Source organism: Antechinus flavipes, chromosome 6 (genome assembly GCF_016432865.1).
Source record: "Antechinus flavipes isolate AdamAnt ecotype Samford, QLD, Australia chromosome 6, AdamAnt_v2, whole genome shotgun sequence".
Taxonomy (NCBI): Eukaryota; Metazoa; Chordata; class Mammalia; order Dasyuromorphia; family Dasyuridae; genus Antechinus; species Antechinus flavipes.
In genome coordinates this window covers 110201061-110227632 of record NC_067403.1, presented here as the reverse complement: position 1 = coordinate 110227632, position 26572 = coordinate 110201061, and the positions used below count along the sequence as shown (strand labels likewise).

Below are 26572 nucleotides of genomic sequence, written 5' to 3'. Positions count from 1 at the left end.
TTACAGATCAGGTTCATTTTGCATAGTTAGAAAGAAACTCTTAATTTTTTATCATCATTAAATACATATATGTGGATATGTGGGTGTCATGCATTCTATATTATCAGATACTAATATTACATTTTTAGTGATACTACTGCCCAAGTAATGACTTTAACAACATTTTTGTTCCCTAATACAAGAAACATAACAGAATCAGAGACTCTTTTTTAAAAAAGATTTTTACCTTTGATATAATTTAATTCAACTACCTCATTTTACATATGAAGAAACTGAGGCCCAAGAAGTTTAAATGGCTAAAATACAATCAATTCATTGTTCTTACTACCTATTCTAATATTATGCTACTATCAAATCTCTACATCATAAAAAGAGACATTTTTAAATACAGCACTCACCAGAATCCATCAGCACTGCATGTGGCTATTCTTCTGGAATCTTTATGACTCCAGGCAATGCAGAATATTCCATTTTTTCCATGCTTCAAAAAACGTAAAATACCTATCAATAAAAAATAATTCACCCCTTTTTTTCTCTTATTTATTCCTCTGGGGAAACTTTTTTTCTACTAAGAATTCTGTATTAATCACATGTCATTCCTTGTATTTCTAGAATTGAAAAGTACTAAAAAATTTTGAAGAGGAATTGGTCACTTTCAGTTGAATGGAATGGGAAAGACATCAAAAATAAGAGGTAATTCTTGAGTTGGCCCTTGAAGGAAAAGACAGATTTCAATGGTCAGAGATAGCAAGGAGGAATATGAGATGAATGAGTGGGCAATCTGGACCAATATAAAGTCAGAAGGATGGGATTAGGAAGCAGCTAGTTACTATCCAAATGTGGATGAACTATAGACTCAAGGCATCCTTAGCAATAATGAAAAACTGAAGATACACTTCTAACATACAGTGAACAGTATAAGTCTTTATTTTGTTTAGGGTTTAGAAAGGCAGCATGGTATAATGCTTAGAGAATTAAGTTTGAGAGTCAAGAAGGTGGAATTGTCTCACTTGTTAATATTGGATGTTTGACTTGGGCATAATACTTCATCTCTTAATTTTTCAGTCAGCTCTCTAAGAATATCAGTTGCATAAAAAATAGCTGATATGCTTTGGCAGAGGAAAGTTTCTAACAAGGAGTTCTAAACATTTATGGAAACACATCATTCAATCAAAAAATAATACAAATCATATGCCAAACCTACAGAAAGCAGCAGGATGACAGATTAGAGAAAGAGCTGGTCCTGGAGATAGGAGTACAAGGATTCAAGACCTACTTCAGAAACAAACTAGCTGCCCAAGCACTACAAGTGCTCAGTTCACTGCTATAAGAGAAACTGCAGAGAAGGTGATGACCTGCAATGGTAGTGGTTTTCCTCATCTAGAAGTTTCTAACACTGAGGAAGTCAAAGTTCCAGCCTCTATCTCTAATGAGTGTTAAGATACATATGGCAAAATTGAAAAGATTTTTATTCATAAGTTCATTTCAATTCATAATTCATAATTTCAATTCAAGTCAACAAACATTGATTAAGCACTCTCACTCTTCCTCCCTCCTTCCCTTCTTCCTTCTTTCTTCCCTTCCTTCCTTCTTTTCCTCCTCTCCCTCTTCCTATTTTTATGACTGGGTCGCTTGATTTCAGGTAAATTAGAAGGGTAAAGCTTAAAACCTGATCTTGCTCTAAATAGCATGAGTTTAGACCCACTCTATATCTAACTTGGGCTGCTTTGTCTCTAAACTTTTGCCTTTTTCATTGGCTCCTAGTAACGCATCATACTGACATAATACAGTGCACACACCTGACTAGCATTGCCCAGTAAAGCTCAGAACTCCTGAGCTCATGAGATCTGTCAGCCTCAATCAACTTGCTACTTGGGATTACATCTAGTAGTCATTTATTTCATAAATAGTATTCAGCCTTCAAATTTGATTTTATTTTAAAATTTTAAAATGAAGACACTTCAATGATAATATGCTGAAATTAAATTTACATAATTAAATGACAGTGGACATTTCAGGTTGAGTTATCTAAATGGTCTATAAATACAGTTCCTGAAGATAAATACAGATCCTGAAGATACTAATCCTGAAGATTATTATAAAGAATTATCTATTCCAACTCCATTACATTAAACAAACAAAGAAGAAAGTAGAATCCAGATAGAATAAATTCTATGCAACTCTTCCATTTTACAAATAAGGTAACTTAAGAGGTGAGGATACTGACTCAGAGTTACCAAGTAAATTAATGATAGACCCATTATCTATCTCCTGACTCTCAGGTAAAGTAGAAAATTTTTTCATAATAAGTATATTAGTTGGTCATAACAGAATCATGAGTAAGAAGCTATAGTGATTCCTTTCATTATACTTTGTTTTATATGACTACTTTTGTTAGGGGATGCTAAGTATTACATGTAATTTTAGGAGCCTAAGAATAATCTAAATCTTACAGAAATGCTGGAATTTTCAGAATTCATTTTTTAAATTAATAATATTATCTACTTTTCTATAATGCCTGGATAATTTAGAGGAAAACATGTTTTCTGGTTATTATCTACCCAAATATACAATATATGCAAGGAGTAAAGACACATTTTCTTTTAATTTTTTTGTAACCACCACCCTTTTTAAAAATTTAAATAACAATAAATAAATCTTACCTCATTGAATCGGGTTATTATTTTGCCTCTTTCAAAATCCCAAATAAAACCACCATTTCGGGAAGTTGCTCCAGCAATACAATTTAAATTACCTTATGAAATAATATCACATATAGATATTTCAGAGTTTTATAAACATGGTGTTTGTTTCTGCTTTTTACATTAGCAAGACAGCAGGTATTTTCCTTAGTCACTGAAGCATAACTAAGACTTTGGCTTTCTTCTTTTTATTGAAGCATTTTGTGTTAAAGCAGTGCATTTTGTTTTCTAAAAGTACATTTCCCCATAGAATTAAATAAAACAACTCAGAAATATAATTGTTATAATTTAATCACTTTCCACTTTCACAGTTTACTAATGGTTAACATAAAGGGTTACTGTGTTCTTTAACTTTACTAATATGGTACCAACACTATTCATTGTAAATGACCTGAATTGAATCTCTTTTTAGTATTATTTATATTGTTGTAGTCATTATATATGTTGTTGCTTTTATTTTGGGCTCTCTGCATCATTTCATTCAATTTTGCCTATGTTTCTCTGAATTACTTATTCCTTGTACTGCAATAATATTATATTATGGCAGTTTGTTCAGCCATTTTCCCCAATCATTGGGTATATTTTTGGATTTCCTATTTTCATCAGAGATGGTGCTTTTAATATTTAGGTCTTTTATTGTCATCATCCTCGTTGGAATATATTCAGTAATGGGATCTCTGGCTCTGGTATGATCAATTTAGTAACTTTTCTCGGAAATGTCAAATTGTTTTTCAGACTGACTGAATTAACTCACATCTCCATCAGCAGGGAATTAATGTTTCCCTTTTTTGACAACTCCTTCAGTGAAATATTTTTCTGTCTTTTGTGTGAGATGATATTTCAGGGTTATTTTAATTTGTAATCACCAGACTTAAGGATTTTGAACAATTTTTCAAGTGTTTGTTGATAGTTTTCATCTCTTCTTTGAAAAAATTATTTCCTTTGACCCCCTATCTTTTAGAAAAATATTAAATACCTATAGATGGTTTCTCTTTGAGGGCAAGGGACTATTTTACCTTTGCCTCTTCTCCCCTCCCCCATGTTACCTGGCACACAGTAATAGGCACTTAATATTTGTTAATTCATTAATTTATTGGTCTTATAAATTCATGTTAATTTCCTCTAGATTACTCTTTCTCCTCACCTTTCCCTCATAGTTCTGCTGGATTCCTTCAAGGTTCAACTCAAACCCCACCTTCTTCCAACCTTGCCTGGATCCTCCAGTAGCCAACAATCTTCCCCCTTGAGATGACCTTTTCTTCTAGCCATATCTTATACATACCTAGTTATTTATACCTTGGGTTCAACATTAGACTGTAGATTCCTTATGAGCAGGGCTTGTTATGGCCTTTTCATTTTTTTTGTATCTCCAGGACTTAGGACAGTGCCCGATTAGATTTTATCTGTTTAATAAAACCATGTTTCTCAGTCTTTGTCTTCTATTCTAATGTATGTTGCACTGATTTCATATGCACAAAGCATTGGTTGTTTTGTTGGGGGTTTTTTTTTGTTGTTTGTGTTTTGGGGTTTGTTTTTAGTTTTGTATAATAGATATTGCCTCTTTTTATTTTCAGAAAATTTTCTGTTTCATTCTGCTACTGAATTCTTGAACTATCTCCATGAAAGATATCTTTCCTTCATCCTCTCATTTTTAGAAGTGACTTCTAGTTTTTCCCATTTGTTTCAATAGAGAGTTTACCCCCAAGGCTTTGTGATTTTGAACTAATTGAAAATTAAGCAGCTGTTATTTGCTCCTAAGACTTAGTTATCTAATATAGTCTACTCCTCTGTACATCTATTCTTTTATTCCATATCAATTTTGCTCCTATTTTGTTTAATTCTACAAAGTAGTCCCAATTTGACTGGTTTAATATTAAACCTGTAGAATAATTTGGATAGTATTTTTATTTTACTATATACCTAGCTATGAGCACTGAACCTCTTTGCAAATAATTTAGGTCTTCCTAAAGAAAAGAAAAAAAAGTGTATTTATATGCATACATATATATGTACATACATATATATGCATATATACTTATGTTAATTGTTGTTATCTAAAACTGAATTTTTCTTCCTCTAATTTTCTTTTGTTTACATATGGAAATGCTGATGATTTGGGTGGTTTTATTTTGTATTTTGCTTTCGTGAATCTATTACCTCAATTTTAAAAAAAATTGATATTGCTTCTATATAGTTTGGAAAGTAACCCATTACCTCCCCCTGCTTATTCTCTTATTTTTTTCTTGTATTATTGCTATAGCCAGTTATTCTAGCACATTATCAAAAAATAGCACAAATATTACTACTATTATTTGCTTTATTCTGATCTCATTGGAAAAGCTCCCAGTGTTTCTCTGTTAAAAATTTTATTTCTTGAATATAGAGAAATGCTTTTGGTCTTTTTACAGAAAGATTTTTTCATTCTAAGAAACCATCTTATTTTCTTAATCTTTCTACACCTCCCCTTTTCCTCAATGATATTCTCACTTTCAAATGGGAAGGGGAAATTACATGGGCATCCAACCCTTGATCCATGGCCATCCTGAAAAGCAAAGTCTCTGTCATTCTTTCTTTGCATCCCCAGGATGAGCAGAGAACCTGCTCATTAAATTGGCATTTAATAAATTTATTATTTTATGAATTTCACCATCTTCTACCAAAGAAAGTGAATCCAGAGATATATAAAAACAATAACAAATATAATTATTTGTATAACTTAAAAATTCTCCTTTTCTTAAGTATAAAATTAAAGGTCAAAGAAACATAGATTGGGGCAGCTAAGTGGCGCAGTGGGTAGAGTACCAGCCCTGAAGTCAGGAGCACCTAAGTTCAAATCTGGTCTCAGACACTTAACACTTCCTACCTGTGTGACCCTGGGCAAGTCACTTAAACCCAATTGCCTCAGCAAAAAAAAAAAAAAAGAAAAAGAAAGGAAAAAAAAAGGAAGAAAAGAAAAGAAAAAGAAAAAGAAAGAAACATAGATTGAGAGCTTAATAGGGTTTCAAGGAGATCAAGCCTGATTTTTAAAGATAAGTAATTTGCTCAGGGTCACTCAGCTAGTATGTATGTGAGATAGAATTTAAACTCAGGTTTTCCTAATTCCAAGTCCAGTACTCTCTCCACTACTATACTTGTCATAATACAAATTTACAGCAAAATTTAATACATGAAAATCTAGATTTTTAATTGATTTTTTTTTTACAAAAAAGCATTTTACTGAAACACTGATCATAGTATTTCTTTAAAAAGCTCCATATTATATTTTTAATTAGGTTTATTTAGATAGCTGATTGATTTGCATATGCCTTCTTGAGGACACATTTGTAAAACTGAGAAACTTCATAAGGTCATATGTGAGAGCCATACATAAGCTCCTCCTGATTATCGGTGACCCTTCTTTTTAACACTGCCATTTGTCAGACACTCAAAAATGAGTTCTCTTTTTGCATGTTATTAAAATAACTATGAGTCCTGGGCTTCCAGAATGTTTTTTAAGAATAATTTCCAACAAACCAAGTGATTTTATAACAGAAAGAAAATAATTCAAATAGCAAAATATTTGGAAAAAATTATATAGTTTATTAAAAAGTCAAGAAAATAATCCTCACCTGGAGCCCAAGAAACAGAATAAATAACCCCTTCATTCCCAGGAGAGGTGTAGACTGCTGTCAGTGTATTTACATCCCAGACTTTTATAGTTCCATCAAATGAAGCTGTTGCTAAAAGATTAGGATTATCGGGTTTAAATTTGCAGTCAAAGATAGTTTCAACATGTCCCTACAAGGCAAACAAAAAAAATGAAACATACAATATGTAAGGCAAGCATATTCATTAAAAATGTTACATAAAAAATGTATAATTTACAAGCCAACTTTGAACATGAGCAACCTAACATCTCTACTGGAGTCTTCTAGAAAGACTGTATCAAAATAAGTACATAAACAACAACAACAAAAAAGATATGATGCTGGAAGAATTACTGGCTCAGCACTGAACTGATACATAATTTCACATATCACACAGTTCTAGATTTCATTAAACAGAAGTTCCTCAAAACTATACAAATGTTGGTTATCAACTGCAAATACTTGCAATAATATAATTTTCCAACTGGTGGAGACATTTGCTATCAAGTTCCCATAAAATCAACGTTTTAATATATTAAAGAGCAAGGATACAAATGAAACAAAATGCCTTAAAGGAGAAATACATTTTCTAGACTAAAATATAGTTGCTAAAAGAGCTTGATCATTTATCTACCATCTTATTATTAGAGATAAAAAGTATATATTTTTCATGCTATTTTTTGCTACTGTAATTCTATTTTTACCCTTTAAATCAAATAGCAACAACCAAATCTGCATTCAGTTAGTTCCTCACCCCTTACTTATCTAAAGATAGAATGCTTTCCTGGAATCAGGAAGCTCTGGGTTCAAATCCTGCTTAAGGTACTTACTATCTATGTTATACTGGGCAAATGGCTTGATCTCTTTCTGCTTCAGCTCTCTTATCTATAAATTGAGAACAACAATAGCACCTTCCTCACAAACTATGAGGATCAAGTGAGATATAAAATAATTTAGAGCCTTAAAGTGTTAAATAAATGCTAGTTATTGTTATTATTATTCTTACCAAAAGGATTCATATTAAGGTTGAATCTGCTAGAGAGTTATCTGTACTAGAACAGCTCACTTTTAATGGATTCTTGTGTATTCTTAATTATAATAAATCAAGTGTACATGAAAATTGTACAAATATAGGATAATTGTTCGATGTGTATGTATTAGGAACAATGCTTCAATGATTTGATATAAGAAGTATATGATCCCTACCAATATAAAGTTCCAATGTTTTTTCTAGGAAATATTTAAGTAGGATCTGGTTTTTGTTTACTTTTATGCTTTGTCCCTGCTCCCATCTTTCAAGAGACCACACAAATCTTTAGAGTTGTACCTTGACTTAATGAGGTGTTTAATGTAAAACGAATTTGAAGAAGATAGTATTATGACTCTCTCCGGGCTGGCATTTAGATAATAACCAAGAAGAGTCATTGAAACAACCTTTTTCTAAACAGTCTTTTTCTCAGTTCAAACTGCCAAGGGATTTCTTAAAGGTATGAAGGTGATCTGAGTCTCTATTACTGGGGAATTCTCTATAGAGGGAAGAAGAAGATAAGAATAGAATGACCTAACTGCAAATGCCCCTCCTGTTGAGCCAAAATTTCTCCTATTCCTGGTTTGTATTCATTTGTAAACCTACTAACAATCATTTGCCTTTTGCAGAAGAATACGTTTCTGAATTACTTTCTATGCCAGTGTCTGCATGCTGTTTTTAATGGGAAGGAGGACTTTAAAGGGGAAAAGGTGGTAGGACAGAAAAAAGGATTGAGAAAGGGGCAAAGTTTTACTCCAAGAAGTCTATTGAGAAAACTGCTACTAATGATCTAAGTATAACTTGGCAGAAATCAAACCCTTAAATTAAACCAAGACTTAAATTTAATTTTATGAAAAACACATAAGTCAACAAAACTAAGTTTCATTTGAAAATTGGAGTAGATTCACAAGGGAGATTTCAGAATTGTTTTTTTTTTTTTTTCTGAAAGCATAACATATTAGCAAAAATACTGGGATTGGATTCTATACCTGAGTTTTTTGACCTTTGTTGAATCACCAAAATTTGTCTGGACCTTCATTTCCTCATCTGCAAAATAGAGCATTTAGACTGGATAATCTCTGAGGCTCCTTTTTAATTTTAATGGTTTATGATTCTGTGGTATTTTTTTTTTGTTTCACATCAATCTTTAAGTGTTCTTTTCATCAAAGCAATTGTATTTTTATATGATTTTTTAAAAATTATAAATGTTTACAGTTTCAATCAACCAATTTCCTGGTATTATGCTAGATTCTGGGTATTCATGGACAAAATGAAGCAGCCCTTCTCAACTTTACTGATTGAAGGAAACCACATGGACCCAGACACATAGGAGGGGAAAAGTATACATATACACACAACACACACACACACACATATACATATTTATACATTTTTAAAGAATACACAGTAATTTGGGGGAAAAAAGCCCTACCACCAGAAGGAATCAGGAAAGGTAACTTATAGGACATTGCCTTTGAAAACCAGACACACTGGTTGATTGGCTCACTATGTGGCAAAAAGGCAAATATTTACCTGAGAGATGAAAAATAAATTCCAGAAATTGGCTCTGATCTGAGGTAATATGAGATTTCCTTAAAGAATGGGCAAATGAACCTGGCCATCTTGAAAATTCTATTTAGTGAGGGGAAGACAAAGTTGTAAACTAACATAAAGGTAACTTTTCCTGAGTTAGAAAATGACAAAATGCAATGTTATACACATCAAATTTTCCACCTGACTTGTGGATATTCATACCAATTCACACTCTCAGTATTCACTGGAGCTGGATTCCAACAGACACATTCTATACTCTGTTAAACTCTTTTATACTAAAATATACTTTGTTACTATAAAAAAATAATGAAAAAGATACTCTCAGAAAAACCTGAACATATATGAGCTCGAATGCAAAGTGAAATGTACCATGTACAAAGTAAAAGCAATATTATTTTAAGATGATCAGCTGTTAATGACTTTGCTATTTCAGTAATACAATGATCCAAGACAATTCTGAAGGACTTATGATGAAAAATACTATACATTCCCAGACAAAGAATTGATGGTAGTTAGTTACGGATTGAAGCATACTTCTTTTTAAACTTACTTTATTTTTCTTGAGTTTTTTTCCTGGTCTATATTTTCTTTTATAACATGACTATTATGGAAATCTCTGCATGATTACACATATATACACATTTTCTTCTCAATGTGAGGGGGGGGAAGAGAGAAAGAGAAAGAATTTGGTACTCAAAATTTTAAAAACAAATGTAAAAAACTGTTTTTACATGTAATTGATGGAAAATAAAATACTAAATAAAAATATTCTTTGTTATGTGGGATAGCTCTCTGGGAGAGGGGAGGGATGGAATGTTGGGAAAAATTTAGGAAATTGAAAGAAATTAAATCAGAAATTATTTTTATAAAAGAAAAACTAGCTACACAACTAAACATAATTCTAAAGTATTTATTTTATAACTAAAATATTCCACCTAAGCAGTAGAAATCAATCAACACCTTTAAAAGGTGCCTTTTTTATCAACTCAAACTGTCTTATAACAAATGGTTTTTGTAGGTAAGATGTATGCCTTAAGAGGCACTTAAATGTTTCATAAAGACTTGCAGAGCCCGATACAAGCAAGGCAAGCTTTGAAATAGAAAGAGAAGTAATATGTAATATTCTTTGAAAACTTCATTCTATTAATAGTATCCTTCATAATGATAATTAGAATAATAGAATTTTTACTTTTACAAGAGAACATTGAAATGATTTAGTCCAATTCACTTTTTTGAGTAAACTTGAGCCAAAATTGGTTAAGTAAAGCTAATCAGTGCCAGATCCAAAGTTTAAAGTCAAGTCATTTAATTCAGTGATTTAGTTATTTCCACATTACTGCCTTCCCAATGAAAATCTGAATATATGCTCTATTTTGAGCTTTATTACTGAGTTACAAAGAAATTAGATTCTTTTTATTCTGGAACATATGTAATATATATGACAATCACACATATATGACCAACGCATATGCAAAATATAAATTTTGTAAAAATACAAAACATTAATATTCTAGAATGATTTAATATATATAAATATTATGTAGCCATTTCTATCTCTATATCTCTCTTCTATTTCTGAAGCTTTTTAGTTAACTGAAAACTAACTGTAACAAGTAATGATCAAAGCATTGCTTCTAATCTTGAAATGAAACATGTCCTCTCACTTCATTTTTGCCTTTTCCCTTAAAAGGTACACTACAGTGATTTTAGGCTGGAGGAATAAGAAAAGCTATACGTTATGTTATGTTGTTATGTGATGATCCTCAAATCCACACAAACCTTGACAGTGAGGCATCTTGTAAAAAGAGGGAGAGCAGGGATTAGCAGTATAGGACATCTTGGGGGTAGCTATCCATGATCACTGTGGTTAAATGTATGCTTATTTAGGTTGAGATGCTGAAGAATAGCCCCGTTTTCAATTGTTCTCTGCAAATCAGAGACCTGTCCTTCAAGTCCATTGTTCTCTGGTGTCTAGCCTTCTTTCTTTCTCACCCCACCCCCCAGTGCAACCTGTCTAAAGAGTGGAATATGGGCTTTTCTAGTAAATACTTAACTTTCAGTCCTCACTCAGCAGGGAAACTTCCACTTCTTTGTTAACTTGTCATGTGATCTTGTCATAATAATGGTGCTAGCTGGCTGACTGCAAACAGGCATATACTTAAATTTACTAATCATGAACTGGTATATAACGTTTTGTTTATTTCTCAGAATTGAAAGGCAAAGAGATATACAGAACAATAAGAAACCAATACAATATAAAATAATTTCTACTGAGAAACCATAGGCTTACTATGCTACTTCAGTCTTAGTATTACACTAAGCCTTGGAATTCTAGGAACTATGTGAGTTGTGTGTATTTGTGGTTCCTCTGAAAATCATGTAAAAAGAGTATCTCTTTCCTTCTTGACTCACTATATGAACTGTCTGTATCTAGAAGAATTTCAAACCAGAACTCCCAGCCCAGGAAGCTGCCTAAGAATCCAAGTCAACTATGGAAGGATTTACATTCCCATGGAAGAAGATGTTTTCCATCCTGTCTGTCTTGTACAACCTTGGCTAGCCACTTAGCCTATGACATAGCAGGATCTGTATAATGGGTCCAGAAGTCCTTCTTGAACCAGATCCTTTATGCTATAGCCATTTAATGTTATGTCTTCTCTTATGCCCCCTGCCCAAAGATGGTTCTGCTTGGCACAAGGGGAGAAGCAGTAGTAAAGCTAGGGTAGAAGGCGGGGAAGGGAAGTTAACCCACAATTAAGAAAAAAAACTTTATTATTTGTAATATGACATCATTCAGCACCATCACCTTTGTAGTTATCAATGGTGGGGGTTTTGGTCCAGATCTCTGATTCCATTCATAGAACAGAATCCCCACTGTAGAAATTTCCCCCATCAATGTAGAATGGCAACTCCTCTTATAGTCTTAGTTGCCTGGGGCACTGAGAAATTAAGTGATTAATGCATGATCATGCTGTGAGAGACTAGACTTCAGCCTAGGTTTTCTTGATTCTAAATCTTGCCTTCTAATCACTATACAAGATGGTATAATGTAAAAAGCTAGTAAGTCATATAGTTTGGAATATGATAGTAGACATACCAAATCCCTAAGAAAATCCCATTTCTTGGCTCCCATATCATAAATTCCAACTCCACCATCCATAAAACAGCAGACTGCATGGCCCGGAGGAAGAGAAAATGCTTGATTCTGTGTCAAAGTTGGGGGAGGAACAGCTTCACTAGTTGAGGATGTATAATGATTTTTGGTTGGAGAATGAGCTGAAACTGTTTAATTTAAACAAAAAAATGCAAATCATATGGAAGTATTGGTCAAGTTATCAACAAATACTTAATTAAGCATCTATTATATGCCAAGCACTATGCTAAAACTAATAAACACACTTCTCATATACTAATCAATGCATGTTAGAATAAAGATGTTGAATTATTTATTGAACATAATTTAATTTTGTGAATGAAGCCAATATTCTGCACAAATTTTCTGCACAAATAAAGTATTATTTTTGAGACAATGCTTGTATGGGAAAAATGTGTATATTATACATATACATAAGCCTGATTTCCTGGTTAAATACACACACACACACACACACACACACACATTGACATAGTCTTACAAAACAGAAATATATATTGTTCAGAGGAATAAAAATTTAATTAAAATTTCATTAGAGAAGTATAGTTCGTCCCATTCCAGGGACATGACTTTAAAAAAATTTTAAACTGAAAAAAAAATGGACATAATGTTAAATGTAAAACTTTTCTCTGAATAAAGGCACAATGTTATAATCTTCTCTATTACCCATTATAGAGAGAGCTTCATTTATTTTAAAGTCTTAGAATTTAAAAAGTAGAAGGGACCATGTAGATTATCTGGTTCACTTCTCACATATTTGCAGATCAAGTAAATCAAGCCCAGGTTTTTTGTTAACTGTAAGAACAAGTAAGAAAAATGAACTGACTAGATCCAATGCTACCTATGAGCAGAATTGGGAAATGAATTCGTCTCGACTCCCAATTCAATGCATTTTTCCATGCTCCATTCTATTTGATCTCCAATGTTACATATAAAATATATACATTTACATATAATATTCTAGAAATTTTTAAACAATCAGAAAGGTGACATAAGATCTAAGGCTTTAAAATGGGTCTTAAACTTCAAATTCATATTTGCAATATAATTGATATTGGGATGTGACTAGAATGTCAATGGGGGAGTAGAACAGCTTCTCATAGAATAATCCACCTATTTCAAGAAGGCCTCCATGGCTTTTCACCTGTAGATTGCTCTATTTTTATTGCCAAGCTTAATCACAGGACATATGATCACATCAGGTTGCATACAAGGAAATGTTAATGTACCAGATAATTTATTTTAGGCCCTAACTACACTCATTATTTTGAGGCTTTGTAGCAAAAGTACTAGACCTTATAGGAATTAAGAAGTTCAGATTCAAGTTCTCGCTGCCACATGTGGCAACAGTGTTTTAGATTAGAATTCTAGACTTGGATTAGGAAAGCCATTCATTTTTGTCTCTGTTCTTAGCACTTAGCACCATTGCTTTATGTTTTGCAAATTACATTATACATATTCTACTTTGACTCCAATAACAATTCTTTGAAATAGGTACTACAAGCACTGAGTAAAAAAATTCAGAAATTTAAGTGACCTCAGTGGTCACTAGTTCAATCCATATACTATTCTCATAATGATCACATCAACTCTCATCATTTCAACTATCATTTCTATGCAGATGACACTTGGATTTACTTATCTAGACTTCACTTCTATTCTAACCTCTTCATATATGACATTACCAACTGCCTAATAGATGTCTCAAATCTATAAATGTCCCCTCTTCTCCTTTAATAATGTCAGAAGATATGGTGCAAGTCTTCATTAACTCATAACTGGACTAGTACAATAGCATGCAGATTGATCTCCCTGCATAAAGTCTGTCCCTGCTCTTAATCTATCCTCCCCTTAGCCATCAAATTGATCTTCCTAAAATTACATCTGATTCTATCACTGTATCATATTCAATCAATTCCAAGTGATTACCTTATTCTGCCAGGATCAAATATGAAATTAGATTTCATAGCTCTTTATAACTTAGTCCCCTCCTAGTTTCCCAGTCTTCTTAATATCTTACTCCCCTCCTTATATTCTTCATTTCAGTGACACTGACCTCTTGGCTGTTCCTCATAAATGGCATTCCATATACCATATAAGTGTTCCATATAATTATAAATATGGAATATTCTATATTCCATATAAGTGTTTTCACTTGCTATATCCTTTACATGAACACTCTCCTCAATTCTACCTGCTAGCTTTCCTAATTTTCTTCACATCTCAGCTAAAGCCCCAACTTCATCCAGAGATCTTCCTTAGTCATGCTTAATCTGAATGCCTTCCCTTTGAGACTATCTATCTGCAATTTATTCTACCTCTATCTATACATAGGTGTTTACATGTTGCCTCTCTCATTAGACTGAGTTCCTGGAGAGTAGGTACTACTTTTGGCCTTAGTGCATGGTACATAGTAGGCTCTTAATACATATTAGTTGGCTGACTTCTTGATAGAAGTACCCATTTAAAATCTTTCTTTAGGCCTTCTCCACTCATTTATTCTTCAAAGAATCTTCATTTCTCCAGGCTCTACTTTTATAAAATGCCTTTATGCCACAATCAGGTCCCATATTAATATTTTTTCTTTTGGTAATTACTTTCTGTCCAATGTAATCTTCTCAAGATACAAGTATTCTTTTGATTATCTCATCTGAAACAACTCTATTGAACTCTAAAATTATAACATAAATTTATCAATTGGAGCATATATTGCATGATTAATATATGCCTTAGAGTATGCTAGATTTAAGGAATTCTTCACATTAGATTGTTTAGACTTTAAGGCAAGGATTGTCTTTTGACTTTTTTCATCTTCCCAGCATTTAACACTATGCCTGGCACATAGTAGGTATTTAATATATGCATATTGACTAACTAACTAAGGAATACAAATACAGAAGCAAGAGAGTACCTGCACTCAAGAAGCTTACTTTTTTTTTTTTTTTTTTTAGGGGAAGATGATACATACACATATAAGTATATACAGAGTATTTGAAATATGAACACTACAAACTAAGTATGTCGCTCTGTATATGTAGGCACAAAACAGAGTAAGTTGTGGGTGTATATGTGCATACACATAGCAGTTGAGAAAGAGTAGGAAAGGCTTTAGAAGGAAGTGGTATCTGATCCGAATTATGAGGGAAGCTATGGATTCTAAAAAACAGAAGTGAGAAAGAAGAACATTTCAGGAATGGGGGATCATCTGTGAAAAGACATTCACTATATATTATAACATCACCTACTTTCAAGCCACTTTCTTTTTTGAGTCACATAAAAAGAAAAATCTTACTACTTTAATTCTGCTTCTTCCTTTCTCAAGTATCTTAAAATGTCTAATGTTGACTTGAGGACTATAGAAGACTCAAAAGGATGGCTTCTTAATGCTTTAATAAGCATTTACAAAAGGCTCTTTATCAAGCATCAGGGATTACAAGATCAAGGTAATTAAGCCCAGAGAGAATAAATAACTTGCCCAAATTCACATGGGGGGAGGGGGAGAAGGGGAGGCAAATGGTAGAACCAGGACTGAAATCTGAATTTTCTAACTATGTAGTCATTGCTCAAATATGTCAAAGTCCCAGGGCTTTTTATTTCTGTTACTCAGTCCAACCCAAGACATTTCATAAATTTGTGATATTTATTAACAGCTATTATATTTTATATTAACAAGAAATTTTTTTTCAAATAATGTATTTTTACTCACATTTTTTCTTTGGGGGAGAATTAAGTACATGTAAAACATGAAATCCTGTTTCCTTCAATTTAAAGTTCTCAATAGGTGTTGACCTTGAAACATTCCAAACTCTCAGTACCCCAACTTGGTAATCTAATAGGAACAAAAAAATTACTTTAATAAAGCCCATTTTTGAAATTGGATTGCCTACATGTAAAATATAATGAAACAATTTTGAAACTAAAATAGAAGGATTTTAGTGTATTTTGTTGTAATATAATATAATGTAATTATATAATTACAGTGTAATAAAATAATATACTCATATCACTATATATATATATATATATATATATATATATATATATATATATATATGAATTATATGTACATGACAAATTTTGTGTGTGTGTGTGTTTGTGTTTGTATTTGTGTGTGTAAATTCACTCCCAATTTCCTGGCCATCTGTTCCACAGCCTTAACAGCTGCCTTTACTTTCCTGCCCACCTATGCCCTAGAGACCATTCCCTATAGATGTGAGATCATTTTACTTCCTGATTTTGCCCTGAAATCTCTAAGTCTCTTATTTGGCCTCCTTAGTCATACTCTACTCCCTATTCATGGACCATCTTTTCATCTAGAGAAAAAGAAAATGCACTGGAGTTCAGTCCTTTGACCTTTGGAAAAATTTTGTCTGAGTACCTCAATCCACTTTCTAGTTCAGAATCATGATCAAAATCAAGTTTACATCTTTTCCTGAAAGGAGGAGTGGCAAATTACTTCCCTATAGCTCCATTTACTGTCTCTGTAACTTTCTGTAACAGAAGGCTCCACCTATCCATTATTCCCCTATGTGTATTGTTTCCCTAGGTGATAATATATGTCTGTCTTGAAGACAGGAGTTATCTTTGATTTTGCATATCTATCTCCAAGATTTGACACAGAGCTTAAGTTAAAGAGGAGATTCTTTGCCTCAATTGCTATCTATAATTAATTTCTTGAATGGGTGTGGCCTCAGTTAAAATGAGAACTGTTAAAGACCTTAGCTTAAAAAGGTCAAGTTCTCCCATTGCATGCAGGACCCTCTCCAGTTATCTTGATCTATGTCTTGCCATTGAACCCAGATGCCTCTGAAGGGGAGGGCAGATGACTTTGCACAGCCCTCCAATCCACTTGCATATCATGGCATCACATCCTTGATGAAAACTAAGGACAAACAACCTAATATAGTGGAGTAGCTAAGTGGTTCAGTAGACAAGAGTATCAGTTCAGGAAGACCTGAGATCAAATTTGGCCTCAGACACTAGCTCTGCAACCCTAAAGATATCACTTAAATCTGTTTACCTCAGTTTCCTCATCTGTAAAATGGAAATAATAGCATGGATTGTTGTGAAGATCAAATGAGATCATATTTGTAAAACACTTGACACAGTGCCTGGCACATAATAAGCACTATTTAATATTTAAATTTAATTAATTAATTAATTAAATTTAAATTAAATTAAATATTATCTATGTTATTATTATTAAGTGCTTTTTATTCATTTATTTATACATATACTTTTAAAGTAAGCTAAAGCTTTCAAAAATAACATTTACCTTCTTTTAGTTTTTTCCCACTATCATTCTGTAGCTCAAAAATATTCTTTTAATCATTATACAATCTCATACTTATTACTGTTTGTAGCCCCAAGTTTACTAAAATTTTTAAATCCATTGTAAAAATAATTTTAATCTGACCATTTCCCCAACTATTCCTTATTTGCAGAACAGTTTCACCCAGAAATTAAAACTAGGCAGAGAGAAAAACCTCCTTTTCTATTATTTCTATTTTTAATCTACAGAGATGAATGAGACAATCTCTTAGTCTTATTGCACTTGGCAAATAGAGAAGGAAGGAAAACATTTGATCTCCATCTCCTCTGCCTCTCATTCCTCTAAATCCTCTTTCTTGCTACCAAACTAACCTCTCTTCTCACCTAAGGTCTTGTTTCCTACTATCTTTGACAGAGTAAATGACTCTCTCCACTCACAGACATTTCTCCTCATGTTAGCCATGTGAAAGTATAAAAGCAGAAAAACTATTAAGGAAGGATTAAAAAAAAAAAAACTACAAACTAACCAAAAACAAATTTTAAAAATAATAAAACAAAGAAAGGATAAAGTCATATTTTCTATTTCAGACGTAAGCATAATTCGTAAAGGGATTATGCATGTTATCTTTGATATATCAAGTTAATAAATATTAGAAAATGTTGGTCATATCACCAGTGAAAATAAGAATGGAGGTTCAAGCTCAAAACCTAAACATAACAACCTATCCATGGGTATCTAGCTGTCTTAAAAATGCCTAAAATTGTCATCAAGTTGATCTAATGAAGAGTTTAAAGAAGTAGCATTATTTCTTAAAATAGCTCAAAGTATATGGCATCTTCTTTAAAAACACATAAAGACAACAAAATGTTTTAAATATTAAAATCTTAACCAAAGTTCTATACTAATGCCCTGTCATGTCATACAAATTACCTGAGATTCCTAAAGGCTATGCCAGAAGAGTGAAAGCTCTGTTCCATCAAAAACCCCAAACTTCTGAGTATTAACTAACCTATCCTTATCATCTTACCTGGGCCTATTTTCAGGCCTCGATCATAGCTGACCAATTTACTAATGAAACTAATAAAATCCCTATCCCTGTAACCCTTATCTATTTACTGACTATATTCATTCTTTCAAGACCTAATTTTGATCAAACTACTCTGGCAAAGTCACACACATATATACTTGATAATTAAAGATAACATGTCCATGGGAATGGACATCAGAAACATGTATGGTCCCAATTTAACTTTCCTATGAAGATGAAATTCAAATGAAACACAGAAAATTTAAATGGTTCTACTTTCACTTTTGTGAAAGTATATGCCATGATATAAAAATTCAAACTCCTAACAATCTTTTTCTATTTCCTTTTCAGATTTATATATTGGCTCAGGAAGATCTTAGGAGTACAGATTTTAAAATGTTTCAAGACATGTATAGAATTAATCAAAACAAAAGCTGAAATAAGATTTTTCTTCCCAGAATGCAATGACTTCAATAGAAATTCCTCAATAACACTTACCTCCTGTTATAAACATCCCAGGGGCAGTAGGAACCCAGGCTAAGCACTGGACTGATACTGCTGCAGTGGGAAAATTAAATGTTGTGATACAAGAAAGTGATTCAGAATCTACAAGGCGAATGCCATTAAGCAAATTTGCCACAAGGAGATAGTCAGTAGACAATGGGTCCCATTCCAGATCTGTAACAGGATCCTCTTCATCGGTCCCTTCAAGAGATTCAGGTCTCAGAACATGTTTCTGATTCTTAGAACCTATTTAAAAAAAAAAAAGAAATTATTTACAAAATCAATCACTTATAATTTATAGTGCATCAGGTTACTGTTCTCTGTACTCCATGAATCATTTGTGAACAGAATCATGAAGATGAGTGTATTTATAGAAGTAATAGTTATATAAAGGAAAATAATTTATTGTGTAAATATATTAAGATTGTGAATATATGTATTGTGTTTGGCAAGCATTTTATGGACCCATTGAGAGTCTTTTTTTCTATGAACTGAAAAGGGTGAAAAAGCAGAACTGTCTTCACTGTGCAGTGTATAAGTAGAAGAGATAACAAAGAAAAATAATTACCTAGATTAATGTGAAATCCTCTTAATAACTGACAAATAGCTTTGCAGTTTTCCAAAAAACTTTTGTATCTTAAAATAATTTATGTGATGACAACACTGTAAAAAACAAAACCACTTTGAAATTGGTATGAACAATATAATGATTTTCACAAGGCTGATGATGAAACATGCTAACCATAACAGAGAGGTAGTTTAAGATGCAGAATGAAATATATGTATATACTTTTATATAGGTACTGAGGAAATGTGTTTATATATAGATATATGTATATTTTGTTATGAGAAATTTTTTTTTCTTTTCTTTTTCAATAAGGTTAGGGCGCATGCAGGAGAGAAAAGAGGTTTCAGATGACTTTAAAAAACAGAAGAACGTGTATAGACATAGAATACTGCATGCACTTTCAGATGAGATTAATAGATTGTTAGTTTTACTAATGATATCTCCCATGCAGTGGGCACAATCTATAAATATTTGTAACGTAAAAATAAAATATATCAATAAAACTTTAAAAAGAGACTTTGCTGAATATTCTTGCATAAATGAAAAGGAAAAAGAACCCACAAGCATAATGACAAAATCGATGATTGAATTTGTCCTTTACTTCTTGTGATCCCCTTTATCTCATTTGTCATGAACTCTTCCTTTATTAATAAATCTGACAAATACCTTTTTCTAATGTATCTCCTTATATCACCTCATGTGTCTAAATCATAGTCATTATCTTGGATATTCATGTGAGATGTTCTGTGCCTAGTTTGTGACAGACTACTTTGCAGTTTCCCCTGAAATTTGTCAAATTAGTAGTTTCTTTACATTGTGTACCTGATCCAATCTACTGATTAACCACTCTGTTTCTTATCTAGTAGCAAACTGTTGAGATGACAACTGCTTTACAGAAGACTGGGAAATCTGATGCTGCTAAACAGTTCTGTTTCTGCCTCCACTGTCCTCACTCAAATTCTGTACTGAAGATGCTAATCTAGACTATCATCCTATTATTCTTAGGGTTGAGAAAAAAATATAGTTTAGACAACTATACATATACATATCAAATGGATCTGTGAATGGAAGTCAATTAATAGGTATACATTTAGAGAGTTCATTATTTCTTTAAAAAGTCTAAGTATTATTACAAATATCTGGGTCCCTGATACTTTGATATCTACTACCTCTGGCTCCAAATTGTAGAAATACTTACTTTATTTTCCAGACTTCAACTCCACAGCGATCATGGACCTTTTGTCTTTCCCTCTCTCCCACTGCTACTTTCAGTTCTTGAATCTTAATCAAATCAACTGCTATTTTTCTTCCCTCATTAGAATGTAAACTCTGTGGGGTCAAACACTGACTTGATTTTGTATTTGTATCCCTAACACATAGCAGAGTGCTTGGCACATAGTAAGCATTTATTTTTTTCTTTTTTCTCTTTATTTCTTTTTCTCACTCACCCATTCACATGAAGAAACTGAGACTCAGAAATGTGAAATAATTTACTCCAGTCACATAGCTAGAAAATGTCAAAACCAAAATTCAAAGCTGCCTTCTGATTCAAAGTTCAATACTCTTATAACTACACCAACAATGATATTCAAAAAATAAGAAAAGGTCTGAACAGTAAACCAAATTTTTTGTATAACATTGAACATATGTACTTATTGTACATATGTATAGTAAATGAAAATCATTAGCTTTCTCTTCAAAACATCATTTGTTGGGATGGGATCTTATACCCTTGTACCCTCCACATTGCCTCACACATAGCAGGTACTGATTAAATATGTGTCAAGTGAATGAATAAACTGGCAGTTTGACAAGCAGCAGAATTTCTGGTTCTCACTATGACATGTGTCAATCACTCATCACAGGATTTCTTGTGCATGAAATGAGGGCATAAAATGCTGTGTAACTAGGAATATTCCTGAAGCACAGTAAAAATCATAATGTTGCTTCTGCTGGCAGATTTACGAGCTCTTCACTGCATAATTAGTTAGACATACTGGAATAGGTATGAAACAAAATAGGAGTAGGATAAAGTCCAGTAGGCAAAAAAAGAAAATGATCTCTTGGTTCTTTCACATTCATGTTAACCTGTCCAAGCTTAAAGTTGTAATCATATAGCCAAAAATATAAAGAGAAAAAACAAAGAGGACTAAATATAACAATAGAACACTAAACTTCAAGGTTTTTAATTTCATATTAGAGAAGTCTATTCTTGATTATAAAGATAAGCTATTATATTTTACATAGCATCTCCAATGACATCATCAAAAGAGAAGAGAATATCATGTTTAGTAGAACTTTAAAAAGAGGCCAGGAGAAACACTTGTTTCTACTCTGCTTTCTATTACTCTACTGATCTGTCATATTAATTAAATATAAGCTCCAAGATGCATAGTTCTTAGGTTATTTAAATATCTAAATGCTTACCTGGCTGAAAAATTGAAAGGCTTCCATCAGAATGTCCAAATATAACTTTTCCTCTTTTTTGGGGATGCCATCTAAAGAGACAAATATCAGACAAGAAGCCATGGGCTTCTTTGTGTACAGTCACACCCATATCTGGTCCTGAAATAGTCCAAATATTCAGTGGACCTCTGTGAGAAACAAATGCCACAGTATCTCCAGCATTCCAGCACCAGCTAACAGAAGCAGGAATTCCTGGAACATATTTTAAAAAAGAGAGAAACTGGAATAAAAGATAAACAGTCCATTTATGTAAATATACCAAGAAATATTTTTAATTTGTCCTTCTTGAAAGTTAATTTTTAAAAAACAGAATACAATATGTTCCAAAAATCTTAGTGTAGTTTTAACCTTTAATATTTGAAACTCGTCATATGATTAACCAAAAAGTAAATCAAATTTAGAAATTAGAAACATGGCACATCCAAATTTTGGTTGCATATAGGTAGAGATGAGTCCATGTGTAGAGTATACCTTCATCGATTTTGCAATCTTTTTATCTACCTTTCTTCAGCCACATAAACCCACAGACCTTAAGTTTTAACATCATTTAGAACTTTATTGTATCACCTCTGGGATATTCTTCATGATCCTATGAATTCCCCTTATTATCCCAGTTCATGTCTATTCTGGCCTCATTTTTGCCTGCCATCTAAATAGGGACAAAAATGGTTTGTATTCCAGGGCTATGAGCACCACCATACCCAGAATCCCCTTTTGATGCTCTTCAATTTTATTATATATTCATGCTAGATAGATTAGCCCTCACTGCTTTCATTTGCCTGGCAATTGTTTTATTCAGCTCGTTACTTGGCATGTTCTCCATGACAATAATTTCTTCTTTTCCTCCTAGTGTCTGAATTTTTCCATTCTCCATATTCAAAACAGATTATCAATCCTACCACTTTACTATGAAATTCAAGCCTATTTAATGGAAACTCTTTCACTTCCCTTCCTTCAATTTATAAAATTTCTGCATCTTCCCCTATCATTTCTTGGTAGAAGAAACAACTTCCCTTTCATCTCCGGAGTATCACCTACTCCACTATTCCTGGCAGGCCCCAGATATACTTCCTTTTACTCTCTACTCTCCATTTGCCTTTAAACCAGAGGTATCAAACTTGAGATAATAGTAGTGTGATTGGTGGCAAAACTCCAGAGTGCCCAACCAGATTAAAACATAATTGGGAAATGTTTAATAAAATAAATAAAAAATTTAATAAAACAGGTAATGTTAATTTTGTGGTTTTCTAAGTTAATATGTAGCCACAAGTATCCATTTCTATTTGAGTATGAGTTCTAAACAACTGTTTGTTTCCTAGACTAGTCACTATGCCTTGGAAGTTTTAAACTCTTTCTAGAACTTCCAGCCTCAGAAGTAATCCTGATGGTTATCCTGATTTGTAAGTGCCTCATTAAGTCTTTAGATCTGCCCTGGCTACCAAGCATGCTGTTATAATATTAAGATATTGCAAAACATTTTACAAATCTCATTTATAAAATATGGCAAGGCAAATTGGAAAGATCAAAATCAAAAGTATGAGGTGAGCAAGATAGGTAAGGCTAGAAGAAAAACAGAAAGACTATTCTTGAAAGAAACAAGATCACAGGGATGTGATTTATGAATGAGCTAATGTCTATGTAGTGCCTTAAGATTTTTAAGTTACTTTACATAAACTAAGTCATTTTTGACAGGATTATTACATTAGTAAATCAGAAGAATCCTATACTTCTAATTAATTTAGAATGTAAAAAAGCATTTACATTGTAAAAAAGCAAAGACTCAGTGCTATTACTGTGGAAGAAATGGAGAGACATATGTGATAGAGTATGCTGTTTGGTGGATTTTCAGGAACTGGATGAATGACTGAATTCAAAGAATAATTAATAGTTGGATTGATAGGAAGTTTTTTTAGCAAAATGTCCCTCGTGTATGTCCTTGGTCTTGAACCATTTAATAATTCAGCAATGACTTAAAGAAATAAATGGTATATTGATTAAATCTGCATATTAACAGTAAAAATTAATATACTACATTGCATTGTAACTTAGTATTATATTATTACATATATTATTACATCTTAGGATGCATAAAGATCTTAACAGGCCAGAATATGAGGATAAATTTATAATGATAACTATAAAGATGAGACTTGGACAACTTCATAATTACAAGAAGGAGGAATGTGCCTAAAAATGATCTGTTGATTTTAGTCCAAAGCAAATTTACTATAAAGCAACAATGTGTTATGTTAGCCATGCTCATAGGTTGCATGCAGTACTAATAGATAATTAGAAAGCTTTTATTTTCTTTGTATCATTTTTTAGACAACATACTGAGTTTCAGATTTGGTTTTCAAAGCTATATTTTAGAAAGGACCTTGATAAATTAGAGAGCATACAGTGGAAGTAAAGTAATATATTAAAAGCCTTACAATGATCCTCTGATTGGTTCACTTGACAGAATTGAGGATTTTCACTCTGGAGAACAGAAGTCATTGAAAGGACAAGATAGCTATCTTAAAAAGATCAAAACAAAAACACTCACTTTTATTTTTTTTCTCAATTACATGTAAAAAAAAATTATCATTGATTTTTCCAAAATTTTGATTTCTAAATTCTTTCCCTCTCTCTTTCCCTTTTTCTCCCTCCTTGAGAAGGCAAGCAATTTGATATAGGTTATATATGTACAGTCATGCAAAGCATTTCCATATTAGCCATGATGCAAAGAAAATGCAGACCCCTCTCAAAAAAACAAAACAAAATAAGAAAAATCAAAGGAAGTTTTTAAAGTATTCTTTGATCTGCATTCAAATTCCATTAGTTTTTTCATTGAAAGTGTATGGAATTTTTTTATCATATGTCTTTATGAACTGTCTTTGATCATTGCATTGCTAAAAATAGCTACTTCATCCCCAGCTGGTGATCAAACAACTTTGCTATCCCTGTGTATAGTCCTCTCCTAATTCTGCTCACTTCATTTTGAATCAATCAATATAAGTCTTCCAGGTTTTTCTGAAGCCATCCTTCTCATCATTTCTTATAGGACAGTAGAATCTATCACAATCACATTCCACAGCCTGTTTAGCCATTCCCCATTTGATAGGCATCCTCTTGATTTCCAATTTTTTTTTTGCCACCACAAGGAAAAAAAAAATTGATATAAATATTTTTGAAGATAAAAATTCACGTATTTTTTCTTTGATTTCTTTGGAATACAGACCTAATAATGGCATTGCTGGACCATTTTCAAGGATTTTCATTGTTTTATAGCTCTTTAAGTATAGTTCCAAATTTCTTTCTAGAATCGTTTGATCAGTTCACAACTCCACTAACAGTATATTAGTGTCCCTATTTTTCCAGATGGCCTCGAACATGTCATGTCAATCTCATAGGTTGTAAAGTGACATCTCCAAGTTGTTGTAGTTTTCATTTCTCTAATCAATAGTGATTTAGAACATTTTTATATGACTATAAATAATTTTTGTTTCTTCTTCTGAAAACTATCTGTTCACATACTTCTACAATTTATCAATTGGGGAATGATACATATACTTATAAATTTGACTACACTCTTAATGAAGACTTTATGAAAGAAAATTGCTACATTGCTTTTGTGCAAAGCCTTTTAAATTTAATGTAAACAAAATTATATGTTGTATATGGCATATAAAAATGTAAATCACTTATTTGATAATTTTTTTCTCTTATTCATAGATCTGACAAATAAAATTTCCCATGCCTTCCTCATTTGCTTATATCACCTTGTTTCTCTAAATCATGCATTCATTTTTGCTTTATTTTGGTAAATAATGAGATATTAATCTATGCTTAGTTTCTACTAACTAAACATTTGGTGTAGCTTCTCTAATTTTGCTCATCTCATGTTTCTTTTGAGCTAATTCAATTCTGCTTTACTCATCACATTCTCTGATTAGGGAATGCCATGCTGGGCAATCCCAAGCTAGGTCTCCCCAGTCATACAATTGATTCTAAAGTTCTTAGGAGACATCTTGAGAGTGTCTTGTATTGTTTTTTCTGACCATCTTGTGAGTATTTGCCCTGTGTGAGTTCTCCACAAAATAATTTTTTTGGCAAGTGTAATATCTGGCATTTGAGCAATGTGGCCAGTTCAATGGAGTTGTTCTCTCTGCAGTAAAGTTGGAATGCTTGGCAGTTTAGTTCGAGAAAGGATCTCAGTGTCTAGTGTCTTATCCTGCCAAATCATCTTCAAAATCTTCCTAAAACAATTCAAATGGAAGCAATTCAATTCCCTGGCACAGTGCTGGGGTACTGTCCAGATTTCACAAGCATACAACAATGAGGTCGGCATATTGGCTCTGTAGACCTTCAGTTTGGTAGTCATTGTAATACCTCTCCTCTCCCACACTTTTCTTCAGTCTCCCAAACACTGAGCTAGCTCTGGTAATATATGTGTCAATCTTATTATCAATGTGGACATCCCTGGAAGTATACTGCCAAGATAAGTAAACTTATCCATAGCATTCAAAATTACACCATTTACTGCAACTGATGGTTCCACATATGGATGGTATGGCGCTGGCTGATGGAGGATGACCTGTATTTTCTTGGAGTTAACTGTTAGGCCAAAATTAGCACAAGCAGCAGAGAATTGGTCCATACTTTGTTGCATCTCAGCTTGGGAGACTGCATT

General features: G+C 32.6%; 1 protein-coding gene across 2 annotated transcripts in view; it reads right to left on the bottom strand.

Annotated features, from left to right (window-relative positions):
• WDR17 (WD repeat domain 17) overlaps positions 1 to 26572 on the bottom strand; it is an 89704-nt gene that overhangs the window by 53095 nt on the left and 10037 nt on the right. For both annotated transcript variants that reach the window (XM_051964800.1, XM_051964801.1), the window contains exons 3-9: positions 21862 to 22092; positions 18861 to 19112; positions 15770 to 15892; positions 12007 to 12191; positions 6311 to 6479; positions 2664 to 2755; positions 399 to 481 (exon numbers count right to left, since the gene is read on the bottom strand). In XM_051964800.1, the coding sequence (XP_051820760.1) occupies positions 399 to 481; positions 2664 to 2755; positions 6311 to 6479; positions 12007 to 12191; positions 15770 to 15892; positions 18861 to 19112; positions 21862 to 22092 (1135 nt within the window). The remainder of the gene's footprint in view (positions 1 to 398; positions 482 to 2663; positions 2756 to 6310; positions 6480 to 12006; positions 12192 to 15769; positions 15893 to 18860; positions 19113 to 21861; positions 22093 to 26572) is intronic.